Source organism: Ylistrum balloti, unplaced genomic scaffold (genome assembly GCF_031769215.1).
Source record: "Ylistrum balloti isolate Yb309-2 unplaced genomic scaffold, AGI_CSIRO_Ybal_v1 Utg373066, whole genome shotgun sequence".
Taxonomy (NCBI): domain Eukaryota; kingdom Metazoa; phylum Mollusca; class Bivalvia; order Pectinida; family Pectinidae; genus Ylistrum; species Ylistrum balloti.
In genome coordinates this window covers 39,189-62,174 of record NW_026783198.1, presented here as the reverse complement: position 1 = coordinate 62,174, position 22,986 = coordinate 39,189, and the positions used below count along the sequence as shown (strand labels likewise).

The window sequence follows — 22,986 nt, the reverse complement described above, 5'->3', positions numbered from 1 at the left end:
AGCACGTTGAATTCATGAAAGAGCGTATAGATATTGCTAGGGCAATATGGCTATGATTTGGATAATAAACCGATATTATTGTAAACGATTGAAAGGCTAAGCTTTACACAGTTCCTTCTGATGATATACAAAGCGAGGAACTAACCGAACCTTCCTCAATTAGTTTTGAAAATATATTTGACTACGATAGGATTCCTTATGTAGATGTCCATTCTCGTAGCCGAATTTCAGTCTGACATATTATTACCATATACGTACCTTCACATTCTCCTGTATGTTGGTCACATACCCCATCCTTACAGTTGTCAGGGCATGTGGTGTCACAGAAGCTTCCATAGTTCCCGTTCACACAAGCTGAATCAGCGTTTATTACAATGTAATAAGCATTTTCACTCACATTTCGAAACAAAAAGATGTATAAGCAATTTGCGTGTTATATAAGGTATGTAGTTTTAGAATGTCGACTCTGATCATCAAATTCACTTCTCAATCGTAGAAAGGTGCAACAACGTATAAGCATTTCAAACACTGATTTGATGGTGTATAAATCCTTACGTGAGTAATACTCCTTTTTGTAAATAGAAATGAAGTTATTTTCTGAGTTACAGGCACATGTATTAAGACAATTTCAATCATAACAATGAAAGTAAAATGAATCCAATGTGCAATTAGAAATGACACAGTACTTACATGCGCAAACGCCAGTCTCCACATCGCATATTTTCCCGAAACAATTATCAAAACATCCTACACACACAGTCCCGCTTTTGAAAAATCCTTCTGCACAATCTAGAAATGATTTGATATTTTGTCAGGAGTAGCATACACCAAGTTTACTATAAAGATACGACTGTACATATCAGAACCCCAGAGAATCGTTTAAAACGACGAAGTAAGCACTATCAATAGTTGTACAGGTACTTCAGGGGATTTTATACATGTTTACATAAACTTTTAATGAAACCAAAACACTGTAAAACAAATTAATGTTGATATCGAGGTAGGAATTATATGAATGTCTGCATTTCGGTGTGACTTACCAAACGTTACATTTATTTGACACTCATGGATAATGTGTCATATTTAAAATTAATATTTTTCTATTTTCAGTTTTTTTTTTCAACAAAAAACTTCCTTTTCGAGCATAAGACAGCTGCTCAGCACAATGTACGAAGGTGTTCAGATATCAAAATTCATTTTCTAGAATTTCTGCTATAAATATAGAGAAATATGTTTAACCCAAAGGTGCATGTAGATAGTTGTATGAATAACCATGATAAGCTTTCAGGAGTCATACCATCATACATAAAAAATATTATTTTCAATAATATATATCACCAGAGAGATAGAGAGAGAGAGACTTTAAAACGCGTGATTTGTTTTGTACTGATTTTGAAAATAAGTAACAGTTATTGGTAACAGTTACGTTCTCTAACTGGAGAATCTATTTCTATATCAAGACTAATCAGTATCATATTGCTATCGTAGTCTGAATTTGCTTTTACGTTCGTGCAATCAACGAAGGAAAGATTTATTGACATTATAAAAATATTAAACGTTACACTTTTAGCTTAAACAGATTTGGTTAAAATCAAGTGCTATACATCCCTGTTATTACATGAAGATATATTAACAGTGAAGTTCCATTTCAAGATTTTAAACAATTTATTTTAGCATTCCAACAATCTGGGGTTGAAAAGATTAAAGACCTGTTACATAATAGATTTTATTTTCTATTTTTGAAAATATTAAAGTTCAGTCAAATGACCTTTATTCAATACTTTGCTCTGAAAAGTAAAATTTCCAAAAATAAATTACATGAGTTACGACAAAATAGAGATATAATTACTCCTAATGATGAAGCAAATTTATCTGATTTTCAGAAAATAATGGTTCAAAATGACTTGAAATTTGTATATAAATCCTTATCTGAACAAACATAAGATAGATCCTGTAGGAAAACAAGCCAAATGGAATGAGAGATTTAAATGTGAAATAGAAACTAAGATGAGGTGTCGAATTATATATACTTACATGTACATCAGAAACAAAAATGTTTTCAGGGTAAACACTACACAGAATTGTTGACTACAGAAGTTTTTATATAAAATCAAAATTACTGGTGATGATAAATGTACATTTTGTTGTTGACCAAATTTTTTTTCAGTGGACAACCTGAAAGTTTGGATGTATGTAATAAATACAGTAGGATGATTTTGCACATTTTTTCGAAGCAATGTCGTAATAATATAATAATAATACTTATTGTTGTTTGTGTCTAAAATGGATTAAGATTTTTCTGTCTGATTTATTATTATATAAATATTCTCCCCTGAAATTTAAAACGTAACTGTATGTGAATTAAAATAGTGATTTCTAACATATATATATATGTGTGTGTTAATATGAAGAGCGTATAGAATGTTAAAAATTGTTTTGTATACCTGATATTTCCAGTATGTCCACATATTGTATCTCAGTTTTTGTTAATAAAAGTTTTGAAAAAAAAGTATAGACTTTACATGATAAAGCATACATACAATGATTTTAATGGTTTTTATATATATAACAAATAACTTTGGCTGATTGAAGTAAAAACATCTTGAATATATGACGTAATGATGTGTGCTTTTATTATTGTGTATCAATTATTGGTATTTCAATACAGTTATGCAGTGGTATATAATGAAAGGATAAAATCTTCGTATGCATGAACTAGTAAGCAAAGATCACGGAAAATTAATAATTATTTTCAAAATATTAAGATTTTTCTGATTTATATTATATAAATACAAATAAAACGTAACTGTATGTGAATTAAAATAATTTCTAACATTGTAAATATGAAGAGCGATCAAACGTAGTTTACATGATAATTTTATATATATAACAAATAACCTGATTGAAGTAAAAACAGGAATATATGCTATGTGCTTTTTTATTTATCTTATTGGTATTTCAATACAGTTATGCAATATAATGAAAGTACTAGTAAGCAAAGATCACGGAAAATTAATAATTATTTTCATATCTATATATTAAAGTACAAACGTCATAGTTAATTTTCTCCGTGATTTATCTGAAAGTACATCTTTGACCCAGTGGCGATCGCCTCGGTATGGGTCGCCCGCATCTGTGACGTCATCAGTTCAAAGCTGCCAAAACAGCCCAACAGAAATATGCAAGAAAACCTCCAATGATATTCGAACTTTTCAGCTACTTATGTGCTATATGCCGTTGAGGTTTACTTCTGTATGTTAAACCAAAGTGCTACATAGATAAAGAAAGGACTTTTTACAATTTAAATTATGACATTACTTCGTTTCCTTTTTTCCTGGCAAATAATGCAGTGTATATAGACCCACGTTAAAATAATGCTTAGTGTGTTTGTCTTTATCCTTGTGAAAACGTTTTCGCTACTTTTTAGCGCCATCTTTTTACCGATTAAACGAATATTTTTATCTCAGACTTTACTACTTTGAATTCTGCGTTCAATTTGGATACAATTTTGTGACGTTGCAATCAATAGGGTCCAATTTAACGAGTTACGTTTATGTTGATTAGTAGTAGAAGGACAGGTAAAAATCGTACACTTTACTCGTAAATATCGCGGTATTTAGCCGGCCTAGCTTTTCAACCTTTCTTAATTTTGGATCATCAGAAATAACACTTTATCAATTTCTATTTTTGCTTAGGATACTCTTTTAGTTAGTCTTCTTTATATAATATATTGTTAGCTAAGAGTGACGGAAACTACGATTACCATTTTTTCTTTGTCCTTTTTAGACCATTGATGCATATTTTTATATATGGCATATGAATTATACACTACGTTAAGCATGTTTCTATGTACTGAAGTAAATATTGTGTTTTCTCGGAGGAAAAAACGTGCTTCTATCTAGTTTGTTTATTCATTTATTTCAAGTCATTGAATCAATATGTTTGTAAATTGTATTTGACATTTGCATTGTTAATTATAGGATACTTTAGTGTTCATGTGAATTCTCGGTGAAAAAAAAAGTGTTTTCTCGGTGAAATTATTTCAAGTTGATCACTACGACAGAACTTCACAGTCTAGAGAGAACTAAACGTTTCGGCAACCCGGCTGACTGAAGCTGTTCATTATCTGTGTGTGTGTTTTATGACATTATCCCCGTCCATACTATATATGTATATATCAGTAAACGATATTTTCTTACTGAATGAGCTCACCATAAATTTCGACTTCACAGAGTTCGAGGATAGCGTAGTCAGAATACCAAGTGTAAGGTTTGTTTGGTCGTCGATCAACATAGATAGTCAGGTAGATTGTGTTGCCTGTACACGATTGAATAGATGGAGCAAGGTCCATCGATTGCCATGTAGATGTTGTATCTGTATGACAGTTGTCACCGTTTCTCCAATCTGTTGTATTTGACAGGTATATCTGAAAGCCACCAAATCGCCTTGACTGTCCGTGGACTGAATCATCTATACAAAATAAATTAAAATGAAGTCAGATCAAATAATGCTTTGATAATATTTTTTGACGTAATCCTTGAGTTGAATATTACTTTGATTAAAACCCAACAATTATAACCATGCATTATATTTCGATAGTTTAGAGAACACACGCGCACACACAAATAACAAAAAATACCAATAAGTAAATAGAATCATAATCCAAACGTATATTCAACTATAAAGTTCTTTTTTACCGTTTATGAAGAAAGCGATAATATAACTTTGTTTATCGCAAAGTACATTTTTGGATGTTGAGCTCTTACTTATGCCGAAAGTTTACTTTTTACACGATGTTTCGGGTTTTCGTCTTTTCGGTATTTCGTTTTTCGTTTTGGCGATGTTTCGTCATTCCGTTTGGTTACAAGAGTAGACACGCCTATTTTGAACCGACAAGACCTCTATCTTGTATGTTTCATTGAACCGTGTACCTGTACGGTTTTTATATTACTTTCGTCGATTCGTGAGTGGACCCGATTGTTTTAAAAAAAAGAAATACGACACACAGATAACAATGAGACTGATATGAAAGTTCGATAGATAGACGTGTCGATTACTCAGGTTTGAGCGCTAAGCTTACTTGCACATACTTATTTAATGCCTGACGTTGGTCAAAAATTGTTTGATTGAAACATTATTAATGTATTGTAATTACTATCGCCTCCCCCCTTCTCTACCTGATGTTACTTTCTTCATTCAAAATATGAACATTTCTTCTGAGAACATTTCATTCATTTGTTTAATTAAAAAAAAAATCTTACGCACAGAGAAGAATATAGCAATTATGTTATTACCTTACATATAATTATATAGAATAGACTCATTGATAAATTTATCGTTTATAAAAAGAAACAGGTTCGATATTCCGAAGGTCCGTTACTCCGAAAACACCGCAAAACTGGATGAGAATTATTGTATATATTGTATTCTTATATATTTTATGCTAGTGTTACTTCATCAACGACGTAATTTTAAATTCTGAAATATCTGCATTTATCAATTTACAAATGAAAAAAAAATTAGCAAGCTTACAGTTTATCTCAGGAGGGGGTTCAAGTTATTCAGCTTTTCTGAGTGAAGGGGGATAACACTTATTGTGATATTACTGCGAACAGACCAGGCTGGACTCTATGCATCCGAATACCCCTCACCGCAGTATAGGACAGGTGTGGAAATTAAGTGTCGTACAGTGTTTGTGTAGTGTTCCTATGAGCAGAACGTTGAACTTGAACTTGCCCGACTGGATACAACCCGGGGTCCGAAGACTTTGTCAGGTATTTGTTTAAAGTTGTCTCAGAAAAGTGAACTAGTACTGTTGTCAGTTAATTATATTCTTTTGGACTGTATTAATTAATTGGAACATTAAGATTATGGCGAGTCAAGACCAGAGTACAGTCCATTTCAATATGGGATGAACATTTTAGGCAGCTTGACTGCAGCGATATGTGAATAATTCAATTTCAAATGATATGGTGCTCTATGCATTATGTTCAGTAGCAGCAGTTTAATGCAATACTATGGATGTTGGGTGTTTATGGCTAGTGTCCATGTCCAACTAAAGGATCTGAAACCGAAAGGAAAAGGGATTTTTGTTTTAGAAATTTTCTTTGATACAACTTGGGTTGTGTTGCATTGGTCTTATATCAATCAAATGCACAAATATTTAGTATATATTTGCTGTATGTGGATAAATATATGTATATATATATACTTAACAAAAAAAGAAAGGTAACACTACTTTATTCTGTGATTAATTGATTAACCCCTTCATCAATCATTACCAATCATGTACGAATAAAGTAATTGATCAATTCTGATAAAACTGCAGTCATGGTTCATTATAAAACTTTGCGTTCGGTTGATTTTATTCGACTGTAAAGGACGTTGGGGTCAATTTCAAAGGTAACACCATTAGTAACGGGTATGGCCACCGTTTGCGAAGTAAACAGCATTGCAGCGTCGTCGCATGGAACTCGTAAACCGGCGGATAATTCGAGGAGAGATGTTGTTCCATTCAGCGGTCAAGGCTTGGGCCAGCTCCTGCAAGTTTGACGGCTGATATTGACGTTCTCTCATGCGTCGCCCAAGAACGTCCCAGACATGCTCAATCGGTGACAAATCAGGTTATTTAGATGGCCAATCTAACACCTGTACGTTATTTTGCTGCAAGAAAGTTCTGCTGACGCGACTGGTGTGCGCTGGTGCGTTATCCTGTTGAAAAATGGCGCCAACACCATGGCGTCTTAAGAATAGCTGAACCACTGGTCTTAAAATTTCGTCCCGATATCGAATGCCGGTTAAATTGTCATTTAACACAACAAGCCTAGTACGAGTCCCCCCACAAATACCACCCCAAACCATTACTTTTCCGCCGCCAAAGCGATCCCGGTCTGCGACGCAGCAGTTCGCAAAATGCTCCCCTCGTCGCCTCCACACTCTGTGCCTTCCGTCACCGTGTTGCAGACAAAACCTTTACTCATCTGAAAACAGAACATTGTTCCATTGTCGTAAGGCCCAACGACGGTGAACACGGGTCCAGTTACGCCGATTATTACGGAGACGTCGCAACAAATTGGGTCCAGTGTAGGGACGCCGCGCTTTCAATTGATAGGCCCTCAACCTGTTGCGGACTGTTTGGGGAGCCACACGACGCCCAAACAATGTCCTTGTAGTCTCTACTGCGATTACGAATCGATTGCGCAAGTGTATCAATCGTATACGACGGTCATCCCTGGCGGTCGTTTTACGGGGTCGGCCGCTTCGGGGACGATCGGATGTTGACCCAGTTTGGTTTAAACGACTTACCAACTTGCAAATTGTCTTAACACTGCAACCAAAATGCCGTGCAACTCGACGGCGAGACTCCACAGCCTGGAGCATGCCTACAGCCCTTCTCTCTGTGCTTGTGACAGCCGGGGCATCATGATAAAGTTGATAAATAGCAAGATTCGGTGATTTCTAAGTCCTAAGGATCTAAGGAACAGTTGTCAGTTTGAATGTTTATGGAATTCAAGCGAAGATACAAGTTAGTCGCAGAAAACCTCGTGCAGCTCTTTCGCTGATACAGACTTTTACGCTTGAATGATTTTGGTAACCCCCTTGGATTTTGTAATGTAAAACATTACTATTTTCTAAGATTGCACAAACGTCATTTTGTTTTCACTCATTTACAGGTATTCGCCTAGGAAACATGTTAACCTTTCCTTTTTTGTTGAGTATATATAACAGCTTTATTGCTACAGTATGATACATTCTAACATGAATGGAAATTAGTAACACTTAGCGGAATCCGAATTCTACTTTTATGCAACTGGGTTCTTTTAATTAGAAGTAGTATTTTAAAGAGCACAGTATATCGATTCACGCAGCGTGCATTTTAGGTAAGAATGAGTCTTATCTTCAATTGATCAATATACATTCTGTGCAACACAATACTTTACGATTGATCAAACTGTTACTTATGATAATATCCGAACCTTTAATAGCAGAAAGTAGCAAAACGAAAAGACGAAAACCCACAAAAGCACCGAAGCAAAAGGACGAAGACACCAAACCAAGGTAAAAACCTATACCATTTTTATTTCACTCTTTGGTGTCTGTTTTATCTCGGTTTGGCGTCTTCACGTCGTTTCGTCTTTTTTCCCGGCGTCCTTTTGTGGGCAACAAAGCAAGATCATGAAATACGTATAAGCGACAACCTATATCAAAATATTTTTCAAGTAGAATATGCTGTAAGTTATTTGACCCATCCTCAATAATAGTTGCCGTTGAATCCACCAAACTCACTTGCTTTATCGAAGTTCCCAACTACTAAAAATCACATGACAAATTCGTAGGCCAAATGTTTGAAATACGACATGTCACATGCAGAAGTATATAAGCATCCTTTTTTGTCAAATCCATACATATAATATATATATACATACAACAAATCTAAAAAATATTACTTTAATTTCTTTAATAATGCATATAACAGGTAGTGCACTATTCATTTCTTGTGACGTTACTTTATTATCATCACCATTTTTGACTAGTCTGGTCCATTTAGACTATAATTTCTTCTATTTATATTGTATACTTTGTAAATTGAAAAAAAAATCATCGCTAGTAAACTTACAATAACGAGATAACGTAACTCTTAATAACTTTTCATGTATTACTAATCGGGTTTCGTAGAAAACAACACAAATGGATTATGCAATTGGTGGAGCTAACGTTTTATTTGACAAATGGTTATTCTATCTAACGTTTATAGAGATGCATTTTTTTCAGAATTGAACCAGAATATCTAAAACCATGTTGAGACATCGAGGGACGGCAAAAACTAACGCAAAAAAAAAAAAAAAAAAAAACAAACAAACAAAACAAAACAAAAAAAACTCAACGAAATTTTACTCGAAAAGTATAAATAATGACAAAAAGCTTAATACCGTGCTTATTATGCCTCATAGAAACACAACCTTACACTAAAAAATGATATGATACCATCTTGCTACAGGATGCTTATTACGTTTAAGTGACATGAACTAGAAAAGGAGATTTTCATATGCTTTGTTTCTTACTTACTTCTGTAGTATATCTTCACATGTTCAATAACGACTGGACCACCAAGGTCAATCCGCCACCAAGCTTCCGATAATGCTGGAGTTGTTTGTGTATGTATACAACTACCACTACTAAATTTTTGATCAGTCCTGCCATCTACTGCCTTTTCACTTATGGACGTCGCGGAATAATTGGAGCTTTGGCTTGTCTTGATATCTGGTTGACGGCATAAATTCACTAAAACGAAAAATGAAAATATATATATATTACATGTAGCACATTAAAGATCATGCAAGGTTTACCTAGCCAGAGCGAGGGTATGATAAAAATAGTATAGTCAACCCCTATCCATAAAACTTCTGTAAACCACTCTCTCCTATCACTTCATAATATTTCTTTTTATTAATATTTTCTACCCTTTCACGACTACTGAAAGGCCGAAAAGTCGCAATGCTGGACGAAAAATCCGTTAAAAATATATTCAATGATACAATGTTAACTTATCGTTATACGAACATGATAATGCGTTTTTTGTCATTCACAGTTTCGTTTATGATTGATGCGCTAATAACCTGTGTCAACCGATTTGTCTTCGTCTTGTTTGAACGTGGTCTTAAACACCAATTTGTGATTTTTTTTTTTTCACAAAAATTCTCTGGTTTATTGTAATAAGGTCAGTACCTAATCCTTTTAAATATAGAACCCTAAGTTGTCAACGCATCCAACTATTATCCAGTCCGAGTTCCCTTGACTCTAAAAAATGGACATTTGAACAGACAGATATCTAACGTGGAGTCAGCTCACCCATTCATGAAAACATGTTATTCCGTAACATTGCTTAGTGCCGTTAACGTTTGAGCGTTGCCGACGTCGTTTTTCATGGATATAAGTCTGGTGACCAAGGTAACAGGAATCAAAATTATTTGATCCGAGTATCACTCGAGTATCTACCATCCACCGGATGATCTCACAGTAACAACAACATACCATATACAGGACAGATGGGTATAAACAACACTAGAAGTAATCTTGCCATACGCGATCATAAAATTCAAGAACAAGAAGTTGAGACGCCGAAGAGGGATCGTATAGCCCAAGGAAGGATAGACAATGCAGAATGAGGAGATTCCTACATATTGGTCAACGATCCAGTCCAGTGCTCATGGAAGTGTTGACGGATTAGGGAAATCAGAAATCAGCAGCATGATAATATATGCTGTGAGTCCAGTTACAGTGTACTTTAGTCGGATTGTATAGAAAATCATCCAGACTGCAACTGCCAGTTTTATCTATAGTTAAGGAATTCAAGGTTGAAATGATTGCACTGTCTTTCAAGTTTAGAAGAGGAAACATCCTTTTAGATCATGTAATACAATAGGTGTAAACACACGTACTTGTTGGTGATTGCCATGTTGATTACATGTTTAATAATGATAATGTTACATGTACAAAATCAATATCTCATCAACATACATAGTTCATATATTCATATTAGTACTTCACATTGTGTCTCGTATAAGAAATGTCCATAGGGCTCTGAGCTTTCTCCCCGTTTGTCCATAGGGCTAGCTATAGGGCTTTATCCATAGGGCTCTGACTGCTCTCCTGCTCTCTCTATAGGGCTCCCCCAAGGCCGTCCCTCTAAACTAAAGGTCACCCCCCTTTATCTCACCCCTGACCAAGCTTGTCCGGCCATCCCCTAATATGGACTTCACTTGTTGCTAGATGATATGATTGTTGAAGTATAGCTACCTGTACTCGAGGTGCAAGGTTGCGATTCCCCCTGCTAATTTGTTACTTGAAATAAACACTAATAATTACTCTACTACTAGATGGCCACTGTCCGAAGTTTGATTATCAAGGAAGTGCAGTCTATAATTAATTAACTGACCAAAGCTGTACACTCACTGATAAGATTCTCGGAACCAAGACTACACCAACCTAAGTGTATATATACAGGTAATTATCCACACCCCTATGAACTACCTATATGCGTTATATTGATATACTATTGAACATTAAACGGACTATTGTTTAAGCTAACTTATTTCAACAATCCCATATGAAAATTCACCAGCATTTGCTTCCACTCTGGCCATATCTATTTGGCTGGATACCATTAGCATTATGCTCTTTGGCATTATCTGATTCATTCATTAGGAATCTGATGTTCCATTTCATGGCTGGTCTCAGTATATCGTATTATTTCCATGGTAGCTACTACAGTCGTTGAACTTGTGATGTCACAGCCAATAAGATCCCGATACCTCTGTACCTTTTGATCATATGGAATAATACTATATATCTATTTCTGTTTTCGTTCGAGGTACACATTAATATCTGTCTCTGAAGTAACATACTAAATCCAAACAAGGGAATTGTAGGGACAAATCGAAACTAAGTTCATGTATCTACGTGCATTGTACAAGTGTTTCGGAGTGTAATGTGATGCTAAATTACAGTCAATGAAGTTTGTCATATTCTTTGATCTATGGTATTAAAAGAAAGTAATGGGCAATGTTACACTTTTCATATGAATTAAGATTTTGCATACATATTCACTTTATCAGTTTATTTCCGGGAATCCTGTCGTTTTTCTCCTTATATTTTCATTTTATAAAACCTTTTTTATGGTATTAATTTTTATTTTGTTGAAATCCAACATTCCCTTTGCTCTTATTTCGTTTTACATACATGATTTACTGTAAAAGAATTTTCAAAATGGTGAAAGTTATTTTTATGCGAAATATTAATCATTTTCATGTGACCAGGAAGTCATAGCAGCGACTGAAATGATACAACCGATTAATAAAGTCCGAAAGATGGCGAGTTTCGTTGTTCTAGCTTGTGTCTAAATTGAAGATAAGGTCAATTAATCCCATTATAGTATTGACTGGAATCACTTTTCTATCTGTAAAACTGAGTAATCAGAATAAGAAACGGATAACTCGAATTTCTTTTGAATGTTTAGATTTTATTATCTATTATTATTATTTATGCTACATATTCATTTTCTAAACGTTATTGGCGATCATTTTGCAAAATGAAAATACCTAAGATTATCATTAATTTGGTTTGGATAAATTGAAAAAAACTTCGTTGTAGGAGTATTTTCTTTTCTTCAAAAGAGTTTACATTGTGCTATGATTTTGTTTATGTTTACTGACCTCGAAGAAAAAAGTAAGAATGAAGTGAGAATGTAACAAAATATCTTTCTCTTTGCAGAAAGAATTACCTGAGGAGATTTACGAATATCTGTGTATACGTTACACAAGCAAACACTCAATGACCTGGGACCGAAAATGAACAAACAAGAAAATATTCATAAAGAACATGCGATGTAAAATACGATCAGGATTGTATAGCGCAGGTATTTTGGTTTTCAATTGGATAGAAGCAAGCGCTATGTCAGATAATAATACCCGTATGACCTTCGTGTCGTAATTTCTTTATGTACATTAATAGGTAACTTGTTATCTTAATTACGTATACAAACAGGATCGCTATACCCATTCATGACATTAAATCCATGTTGTTTACATGTATAATATATATACACTGGACGTTGTAGTTTAGCTACAAAATCCGCAATAATAAGAGTTTACTAATGCAGAATATTCAAGATGTTTAAGATCAAAATACTGAACAAGATGCTGACAAAAATGTTAAACAATGAAAATAATATTCCAATCATTGAACAGAAACTAATTACGTAAACTCACAGTTTAACAAAGTGAAGACTGTTGATGGTATATAGATACATATGTTATTTAAAACTAGATATCAAGTTATATCTGAAACGTAATTTGATGTTTTAGAAATCTCCACTGAACAGAGGAAACATGTTATCATGAGACCAAGGGTATATACACCCAATATACACAACAATACACGAAGCCAGGTTGTACAGGTGTAGTAACATGGCTACATACCAGGAAGTAAATATTTTCTAAACAAGTATTTGCATAAAGAAATATTACACCTACCTGTACAACATTTTTTTAGATCGATTAACTTAGAATAACACGGCCACATTAACAAACCACTTAAAGGAATGTCAACAAACAGACAGCTCCGCAATCACATATACTGGCAATGCTTCTTATATCACATTTAAACGTGTTGAAATCGCCAAAGGTACACATATAACTCTTCTGAAATATTACAAACCAGTTGAAATGACTGAAATGGGTGTCCTAAATTATAAGCTGTCATTTATAATAGACCAAACATCAATATAGTAATTCAATAAATACTGAAAATGAGATATTGACACATAATTCCATCTTGTACAGCTTTTCTATGTTGTAATGCTGTCAACGTGAATGATCCATTCGAGCATTATTCGTTTAATGTTGCCTTGCATTTAAATTTCACCAGTGTTCACATGCAAATCACTGATTTCTACGTCTCGTACATCTCATTTTAAAATCGAGCAAGGAATAGTCAAGGTTAAACCATTCAAACCTTTCGTAGGTATATTTATAGCATTAAAGAAATTACAATACCTGATGTGTTGACTATCTCCAAGGTTATTACCAGATAGAGAATCACCAGCCAAATGTTTGAAACTTCCATCCTCCACCCAAACTGTTGTATAAATCAACAGGAGTGCCTCAGTCTACACATAATACACCTGAATCAATCAGGAAGTTTATTATTATCATGATATGCTTCAACAAGTAACTAGAACACTTTTTTAAAAAATGAAACTGGCCACAATCATATCAGAAAGTATGGGGAAATTAAACTATAGGAACGTCAAGCAAAGACATTTCACTGAACTAATAATCGCATTTATTTAATCTTCATAAAGACTTTTTTACGAGCAGCTGCTGTGGCTTTTTTTTATGAAAAAAAGTTATATTGAAATTCAAATCAGAGAAATGCGATACAACTAGATGATAGATACTACGAGAAAGTTTTACGGTCGTAATAAAAGAGAGATAAAATAATATTCCTGATCATATAACTATATATCGGTTTCTGATATGAAAAAAGACACGATTTACTTTGGTTGGCAAGAGACGACGAAGAAAAATTTGATAATTACCTTACCGTACCATCTGGTCATATTCTTTGTTCACGGGTCTCTTTGTTGCTCATACTTATAAATATCTTGTACATATAAATGCGTTTAATGTTCACACCGTATACTTTCACGGCCATAGGTTTAAACAAAGTACACACCATTGATTGCATTATTTATAACCATCATATACCGCTGGGTTAGGCGAGGAGAGTCAACCCTATTGATTAAAATATTAATGATTACAGGAGCATATCCCAGTCAAAGTCTGACGTATACATATTAAACTTTAAAATTATTTTTTTCTTAATGAATGAGGATGTGGTGTAACGTGTACTTGAACTTAAACAAACTTCGTAATACACTATCAGGTTTCCCCAGAACGAATCTCTGCTTACGTTTTACATATTATGCAACGTTAGGTGAAGGCAGTGTTTATATAGAAAGGTATTAAGTAGTACACACTTTATGTTACGTGTAAATCTTTGTTACTTCACTGTTGCTATGCACTGTAAAGAATAGAACTTCCAATTACTCCCCCCTCCCCTTGCCCAGTCTGCAGGACTCTGTGAAATATTCTTTTTGCAGGCTACTGTATAGGTTGTCTCCAATGAATTTGTTTCTTTAGCCTACCCCAGTTGCATCCCTTGAGTTTGTCGTTTCCTTTGGAGTTACCCATACCATAATATTCAATAATATATCACTGTTGACTTGTTATGAATTTTCATTAATTTGAAAATTAAAAAAAAAACAAACAAACAAAACAACTTGGATGTTGCCTCAGAGGTGGCTGCCATCAGTGATGGCTGCTGGCTGTATCATTTTATTTGCTGCTCTCAGTTAATTCTTCACTGATATGTTCTATACTATTTTGCAGCTTGTTTAAATTTTGCCAGATTTTATAACTTGCCAGCTCAGGAAATCACAGTTGACGTGTCGTGAACATTTAACTGCTTTTTTCACTTTATCTTTCATTTGAGAATCTTCACTTCATCCATTCTTATGATAAAAAAACTTTTTGTTTGTGTCTTTTGCCATGTACTGTTTATTACGGTGGTATATGTTGCTGTGCATTTACCTGATGTTGGTTTACATATGTAGTACGCGTTTTATTGCCACGGCGGTGCTGTCATCAGTGATTGCTGCTGGCTTTATTTGTTTTTGCTGCTCTTCACTGTTGTATTCTAAAATACAAAAGTCTACAGTTAGTTCTTATTGACTTGTATGTCTTATCGATATGGTTTACTTTTTTAATTTGACAGATATCTGTGAATTTTATATCATTTATGCAGCTTGATTGTCGTGCCAGTCATTTCCACTTTTAATGTAATTTGCGTACTTTGTCTTTGTTTACTGGCTGTTTCGAGTTATGTTACTTGTTCCTTCCTCCCTTTAACTTGTGTTCTTGAGGGATTAAATTGATACGTTACTCTTAAAATGATCTGGCACTGTAGGGTCTACCTTAGCCAGACTACTGTTCTGCATGATTCTACGCACCCGCTGGACTGAAACCAATGGCACTTTAGACCAAGGGCTGCCAGTTGATGGAACACCCCCTTTGTCAGTATCCTCCCTGGAGCTCCGGGATATGGCTCGGTAGGCATTCCAGAAGAGTCTGGAGGACGGACAGAGGATGACTGCTACCGACACATTTACAGAGCAGGCCTCACCCACCAGGCCCAAATACCCTCGGTGACTAGTGATAATACAGACACTATTTCATATGCACCCATGGCAACACACAGTGCTATAAGCGCGTCTTCAATTTTTTAGCATTGCCTTGGCCACAACACTACAGGTGACTCCCACAGAGCCAGTACATGGCAGTTTACTTCTTCTGGGATACCTTTAGGCTCTTTGGTGAATGGAAGAATTCAAGAAAAGATTTTGAATGATGTGTTTGTTGATTTGTCAATACTGACAAATCAGGAACCACTAAAATACGTCATCCTTGTCATTAGCGCAGTGGACGAATGCTTTTCATAAGTTAATTGCTAATCATACACAACGGTAGCCAGGGGATTTCCCAGCCCTGTTACAATGTATGTCTGTAGTCTGAAAGCTGGCCTTGAAGCAGGGATACTGGCAACTTTACGATAAATATTTTCGGCTTTTGAGGGCGCAAAACAAATCAGTGTCATGGGGGTCAAATGAGTGGGACTAGTAGCAGGATGCCATGACAAGTAGGGCCAAACACAGCTCTTCCCTTGCGCAACTCACCAAGGGTAACTGTAAGCGCTTCATCCAAAGGAGACCCTGTCATCGCTGTCGTTTTCCCCATAAGTGCCAAGGTCCACACCCCCTTCAATTTGCCCAGGTACGTTCGCCTCGGACCAGTCCTTTCCATTCCCTTACCAAAACCCCAACCCTCGATCGTCCTTTCGTCTAACTAACCACCATTTCCGGCACTCCAATACCTCCCCTGCCTTTCGTGGACATCGTCACCCCGTCATTCCTTCTGAGCTTCTGACAGTTTATGATGGATGGTTTTCGCCTGCATTGTCATCTGTCAAGCTATGAGATACAAAGCTCTTGTAGAAGCCTAAAATTTTGCAGCACATACCCTTCAGCAGTTACTGAAAAAGATTAACAAGGAACTTGACTACGGCAGACTTGCAGGTCCCTATGTGAACACTCCTTATGACCGTTTTCATGTCAGCCTCATTGGTGTCGTTGGAAAGAAAAACACAGGAAAATTTCGTCTCATCCATCATTTAAGTAAACACAAGGGTCGTCACTCAATGATTCGATTCCTAATTCTCATTGTAGAGTTGAATATTCGAAAATTCAGGATGTCATATCCTATATTGAAGAACAACAAACCCATTCTTTCTTAGCCAGATGGGTCATTGAGTCGGCTTTCTGCATAATACCGGTTCATCCTGTTGACCGCCCCTTTTGAGGTTTTCAGTGGAATTCACAATATTATTTTGATAAATGTCTACCAATGGGTTTGTCTGAATGTTGCACGATTTTTGAGGAATTGATTAGAATGGATGGGTTTCAGTATAGTGCATGTTTTAGATGACTTTCTATTCATTGTACCTTCAAAGTACAGGTGTGATAGAATTTTGTCTGATTTTCAAAACGTGTGCCAAATAATTGGGCTTCCTATTGCCCCAGATCAGGTCTCACCATTGTAGGCGTTACTCTTGACACATTGAAGTATAAGGCACGTTTACCTCCAGACAAAGTGCGTTATTGCAAAGAAATCACTAGAGCATTCCAGTCTCGAAAGAAAGTTACCTTAAAAGAAATTAAATCCCTTATCGGTACCTTACTTCAGTGGTTAGTACAGGTCGTCCATTTTTACGAAGGTTATTTGACCTGACAATTGGGGTCCAAAAAACCGTATTTTAAAGTTAAACTTACGTCTGAGGGCAGAGCATATTTGAACACTTTTAATGGTAGGAACTTTTTCCTTGAGGAAAAACGGTTGTACAGCGATCATGTCCAATTTCCTACCGACGTATGTTCGACGTTAGGTTTTGGTGCTATGTTTGGGGAAAAGTGGTTTTCTGGGGAAGGAGTACTTGAGGTCAAAAGTCACAATTTACCTATCTCATTCTTAGAGTTCTACCCAATCGTTGCAGCTTTACTTACCTGGGGAGACAATTTACAAGACTGGTAATTTGGCCTTAGTGCCGGTGATCAACACGCAAACAGCCAAAATCAAGATTTTGATGCGTTTGTTGTGCATGCATGGGTTGTTCTGCCTCAAGCATAACAATTTATTCAAGGCCTTTCATGTTCCTGGAAAACATAATGATAAAGCTGATGCTTTATCTCGTTTACAGGTAGACAAGTTTAAACCATTACATCCATGTGCCTCAGCGGCCCCCTCTCAAGTTCCCATATCGATGGCTCAAGAGAAGTTACTTCTACCCTTACCTCCCTTTTGGCGTCATCCTTAGCACCTTCAACTCATAGAATGTATTCACGGATATGGCGGATTCTCAGTGACTTTGCAGCTAATGTTCTAAACTCTCCCATAGTCGTACCTGTTCCTTTTTCGGTTATTGCTCTCTAAGTAGCTCATGCACATTATCTTAAGATTGTTTCAACAACTAATTCCCACATGCCTGCTATAGCATATATACATAATATTTTGATCATTCAGATCCAACAAAAGCTTTCATTGTTCAAAAAGCCCTACAAGGATCAGCACACATATCCCCATCGTTCGATATTCGACTTCCCATCACAGAACAGATTTTATCTACACTTATTTAGGCCCTGCACAATACGGTTAGTTTGACCTTTGACAAAGTTTTATTTAAGACCGTTTTTACTACAGCCTTGCACGTATTGGCGGGTTTTTGCCGAGTCAGTTTTCTTAGCATTCACGAGTGTTACAAATCGGTGACATAGAATTTACATAACACGAAAACCACCTCCAACTGTGTATTTGTGTCCGTACCTTCAAGCATAATCAAAGTGGAAAGCCTCATACAGTCCCAGTTGCGAGCTGCAGCAATAAAGATGTGTGTCCCGTTGAGGCTTTGTTAGACTACCTCAAATTACGAGGTCCCAAATCTGGGGTCTTATTCAAGAATAGCCTTGGTATACCGTTACAACGGAAATATTTTGATAATGTCACGAAGAAGTGCCTGCTTGTGGCTGAGCTTGATAGTTCACGTTACAAAGGGCATAGCTTCAGGATAGGTGGAGCGACATTTGCTGCATATAAGGGAATGTCAGAATCACAAATTCGTATGTTAGGCAGGTGGCATTCTGATTCTTTTAAAAAGTACATTCGTACACCTGCTTTATCTAACTGAAGACTAATCATTAATTAGCATTACAACACCACCTGCTACTTGTACCTCTCTGTTTTGTTGCAGGGGTCACATCATGGAGAGTTGCGTGGAGTTATCTGGTGATAGTGTTGTTAGGCTCCACTAAACAGGTTGGTGTCCAGGACACCGTACATGTACCTCTCCTTTTTGATGTGGGGTTCTCTTAAGGGAGAGTTGCATGTGGGTCATGCTAATAGGGTTGTTACTTAGGGTATTATATTTTCTATGCTTGTGATAACTATCATTTCGGAGTTGTGGGTTACTACAGGATTCAAATATGTTTTCGCATAACACTTCTCCAATTAATAATTTGAAGACAACGACTCACTATTCCGTTATATTAATTATTGTTTGCGCGTGTTTGAATCGAAGCAGTTTAAAGTTTTTGCTGAGAAAATGACGCATGTTCAGAAGTCAAACTGGTGTTAGTTTTTCCGTTTGGCGTCGGTTGTTTTTTTCTGTTCCCCAATATAGAGTATTTGGGAAATTAGACAGGGCTCAATGGCCCCTATTTTGAGTTTGTCATTTGCAATTTATTTATAATTATTGTAATGATAGATATCAAATATCAAAGGAGTTTCAAATTGAATTTCCCTAATTTAAGAGGATTCAATGCGGCACAATCTAAACATGATTTGATACTAAATTAGGAGTATCCTAACTATGTTTTTGCTAAAACATAACTACCCAGAATAAAAAATAACAACGAAAAAGACAATTCAAATAGCCATACAATACGTCAGCGAGAAGTATACATGTTTACACAAACTTCCCTACCTACCAGATCAATAGTTAGCTACATATATATAATTAACAGGCACTGTGGAAAATGATTGAGAAACTCAGCTACACGCAGTTGCTTTGGACGATATGAAAAAAAAGAAAGCTTTCGCCTTGATATTTTATATGCATGTAATACATGTAAGTTATAAACGTGATTGTAGCAATTATCATGATCAGATATGATCCTGACAAACATTTACATAAAGGAAAAAAATAAACCAATATGTGTTTGACGTGCAAGATGAAGGCCGATATGATTGACATATCCAATATTCTGTCACAATTACTATCCTATCTGCTTACCAGTCTACTAAATTTATTCATACAACATGCTTATCGCTCATTACAATCAGCCTATCTTATCTAAAGAGCCAGACCCATTCCTCGACCGATATTATTTCATATTAAAAATCATGATTTTCTATTTTTTCTCGGGCAGCAAACGCTCTGACTAACCCTGTAATACCGCAATTTTAAAGTAAATCGCTACCAATCTAACGTAATAAATAGTTTTGAAAATGAATTCGAAACGACTCAGTGCTAATTCATAATTATGCTGTAAATAAATCTGCCGTGTTCCAACATGGCAGAAAGCGTGCGATGGAAGCGGGGAAGAAAACGTGTTTGAGGGCCTCTTTGCAATTAATCGTAGTTTTTCCGTAATCTGCACGTTATTTTTTGTGTCATATCTAAGCGTTGAAAAATGTGATCAATACATACGTTAGATGATATATATATAGAGTATTGATTGCATTTATCGGTAAAATCTCGTTACAAGCGATGTCACATTGACGTACTACTCACCTCTTCCTCCATTTTTCTTTTGGTTCTGATCGCGTCTGAACGTATCACGTGGCTTTTCCTCATCAATATTTATATCCCGGTGTTGATTAATTAGACTAATTCCGGCACCGATGTCTCCGGTACCCTTTCAACTTCAATTTCGAAACTTTATACAAGTCTTTATTTATGTGTTATCTATTAATATACAACAACATTTCCAGTCAATAAAATATGAAAACAAAAAATCTATATTGGAGTGGGTCTGGCTCTTTAAATCAAAAGGAACACTAAAATTCGTCTCCTTATAATAATGTAACAACTAAAACAACGCATTTCATGTATTGATGTGATTTTTTTCTAGGTTACATATAATCAATTCGGTTACAAACAAATGTATCGTTATGTTTTGAAGCAGCTTAACATCCAAATCCTTACCAAATTAAGAAAAAAAATGCTTTTAAACAAAATGTAATTCTAACAACAAATTGTTATACTTGCAGTATACAGTGAAATCACACTTCAAGTTCGAGCTATATTTAGAACAATACTATGATCGTCTAAATTCTCAAGCAATCAACTGACCTCGGTGAATTACGAATGTTTATTTACTGTATAAGACTTTACATGGAATCATAGATATAGGTTTTACACATTCTGCGTCAGGTGTCGGATAATGAACTTACATGTACACCGACCACTGTCAGGGTGACACAGATTGTTAACACAGGTTGTATCACAGATGGAATCACAGTTGTTGTTACCATATTTCCCCAGTGGACAGCCTGAAAGTTATATCGCTAATATCTACTCAGGAGCACAGGAAACATTACTACACTAATATGATTTATTTATACATACTACAGTATCAATTTATTGTTGTTGTTGTTGTTGTTGTTGTTGTTGTTGTTGTTGTTGTTGTTGTTGTTGTTGTTAAATCTAAACACAGTTGTGAGGTGGTATATGATGGATGGACCTATCTTTCGTGGCATCTTAAAAAGATTTTCTTCCAAAACCGTAAACAAAGGGTTGAGTTTTTGTTCTTGTTAACACGTTTTACGTATATTTGAAAAAAGATAAGCTACATTATTAATAATTTGATGTCGTTCATGTAAACTCTAGATAAAATGTCCTCTTGTTTTTGTGTCGGACGAGTCCTCTTAATGCATGCTTCAATCTAGTTTATTTATTCTTTTAATCAAACCATTGTTTCAATATGTTTGTATATTGTATACGGCATTTGAATTGTTAATTACTTATAACATCTTTTTGTGTTCATGTGATTTCTCGGCTTAAAAGAAAGTATTTTCGTCGTGAAGGTATTCCAAGTTGATCACTACCACAGAACTTCACAGTCTAGAGTGAACTAAACGTTTCGGCAACCCAGTTGACTGAAGCTGTTCATTTCTTAAATACGGTTTTTTTAGTGGGTATGTTTTACGGCATTATTCCCATACTATACACATATCAGTAAACGATTTTTTTCTTACTGAATGAGCTCACAATAAATTTCGACTTCACAGAGTTCGAGCATAGCGATGTCAGAATACCAAATGTAAGGTGTGTTTGGTCGTCGATCAACATAAATAGTCAGGTAGATTGTGTTGCCTGTACACGATGGAATTAATTGAGCAAAATCTGTCGAATTCCATGTAGATGTTGTATCTGTATGACAGTTGTCATCGTTTCTCCAATCTGTTGTATTTAACAGGTATATCTGAAAGTCACCAAATCGCCCTGACCGTTCTTTGACTACAATATCTGTGCGAAATAAAGTAACAGTAAATCAAATAAAATAATGCTTTGATAATAGTTCTTTACGTTATCCTCGTGTTAGATATTACTTTTATCAAAACCCAACAATTATAACCATGCATTATATTTCGATAGTTTAGAGACCACACGTGTTTGTTTATCGTACACTTTTTGCTTTGGCGGGTTTTCATTTTTTTCATCTATTCGTTCTGTTGCCTTTCCGTTTGGGTACCTGGGTAGACACGTCTATTTGAACTGACGTGACTTCTATTTTATTTGTTCAATCAAGCGTGAAGTCATTGGTATTGATGATCTACCAGTCACCCAGTCTGTACTGTTTTAATATTACACTCGTCGACTCGTGAGTTGAACAGATTATCCTAAAAAAGAAATACGACACGAAGATCAAAATGAGACTGATATGAACGTTCGACGTGTCGATTACTGAGCTTTTGAGCGTTGAGCCTACTTGTACATACTTAATCAACACCCTGCAGTCGGTCAGACAATGTTTGATTGAAACATACTACGTTGTATTACAACTTATAATCCCCTTCTAATCATGATGTATTTCAAAGACAACACCACTATCACCAGTTTCAGTACTATTAATATGAAAGTGTTGTTTTTTTCTTCAAAATTTGCCGTTGAATGTCCATAAACAGTTATTGAATAGCATGTGGTGATGCTTTTATATTTGTATATTTGTTTAAAAAAAAAATCAAAAAGATATTCCTTTCATTTCTTTAATGATGCATGTAAAATGTTAAATTATATTCAATGATACAATGTTAG

General features: G+C 35.4%; 1 protein-coding gene across 1 annotated transcript; it reads right to left on the bottom strand.

Annotated features, from left to right (window-relative positions):
• Nucleotides 1–258: 258 nt before the first annotated feature.
• LOC132564859 (fucolectin-1-like) lies at nucleotides 259–17,525 on the bottom strand (the record flags this gene model as incomplete). The annotated part of the gene is made up of 4 exons (XM_060229477.1): nucleotides 17,447–17,525; nucleotides 9,067–9,282; nucleotides 4,213–4,470; nucleotides 259–354 (listed from the first exon to the last, which is right to left on the bottom strand). Coding segments are annotated over exons 1-4 (649 nt in total), but the record flags the coding sequence as incomplete, so codon positions are not given.
• Nucleotides 17,526–22,986: the final 5,461 nt, after the last annotated feature.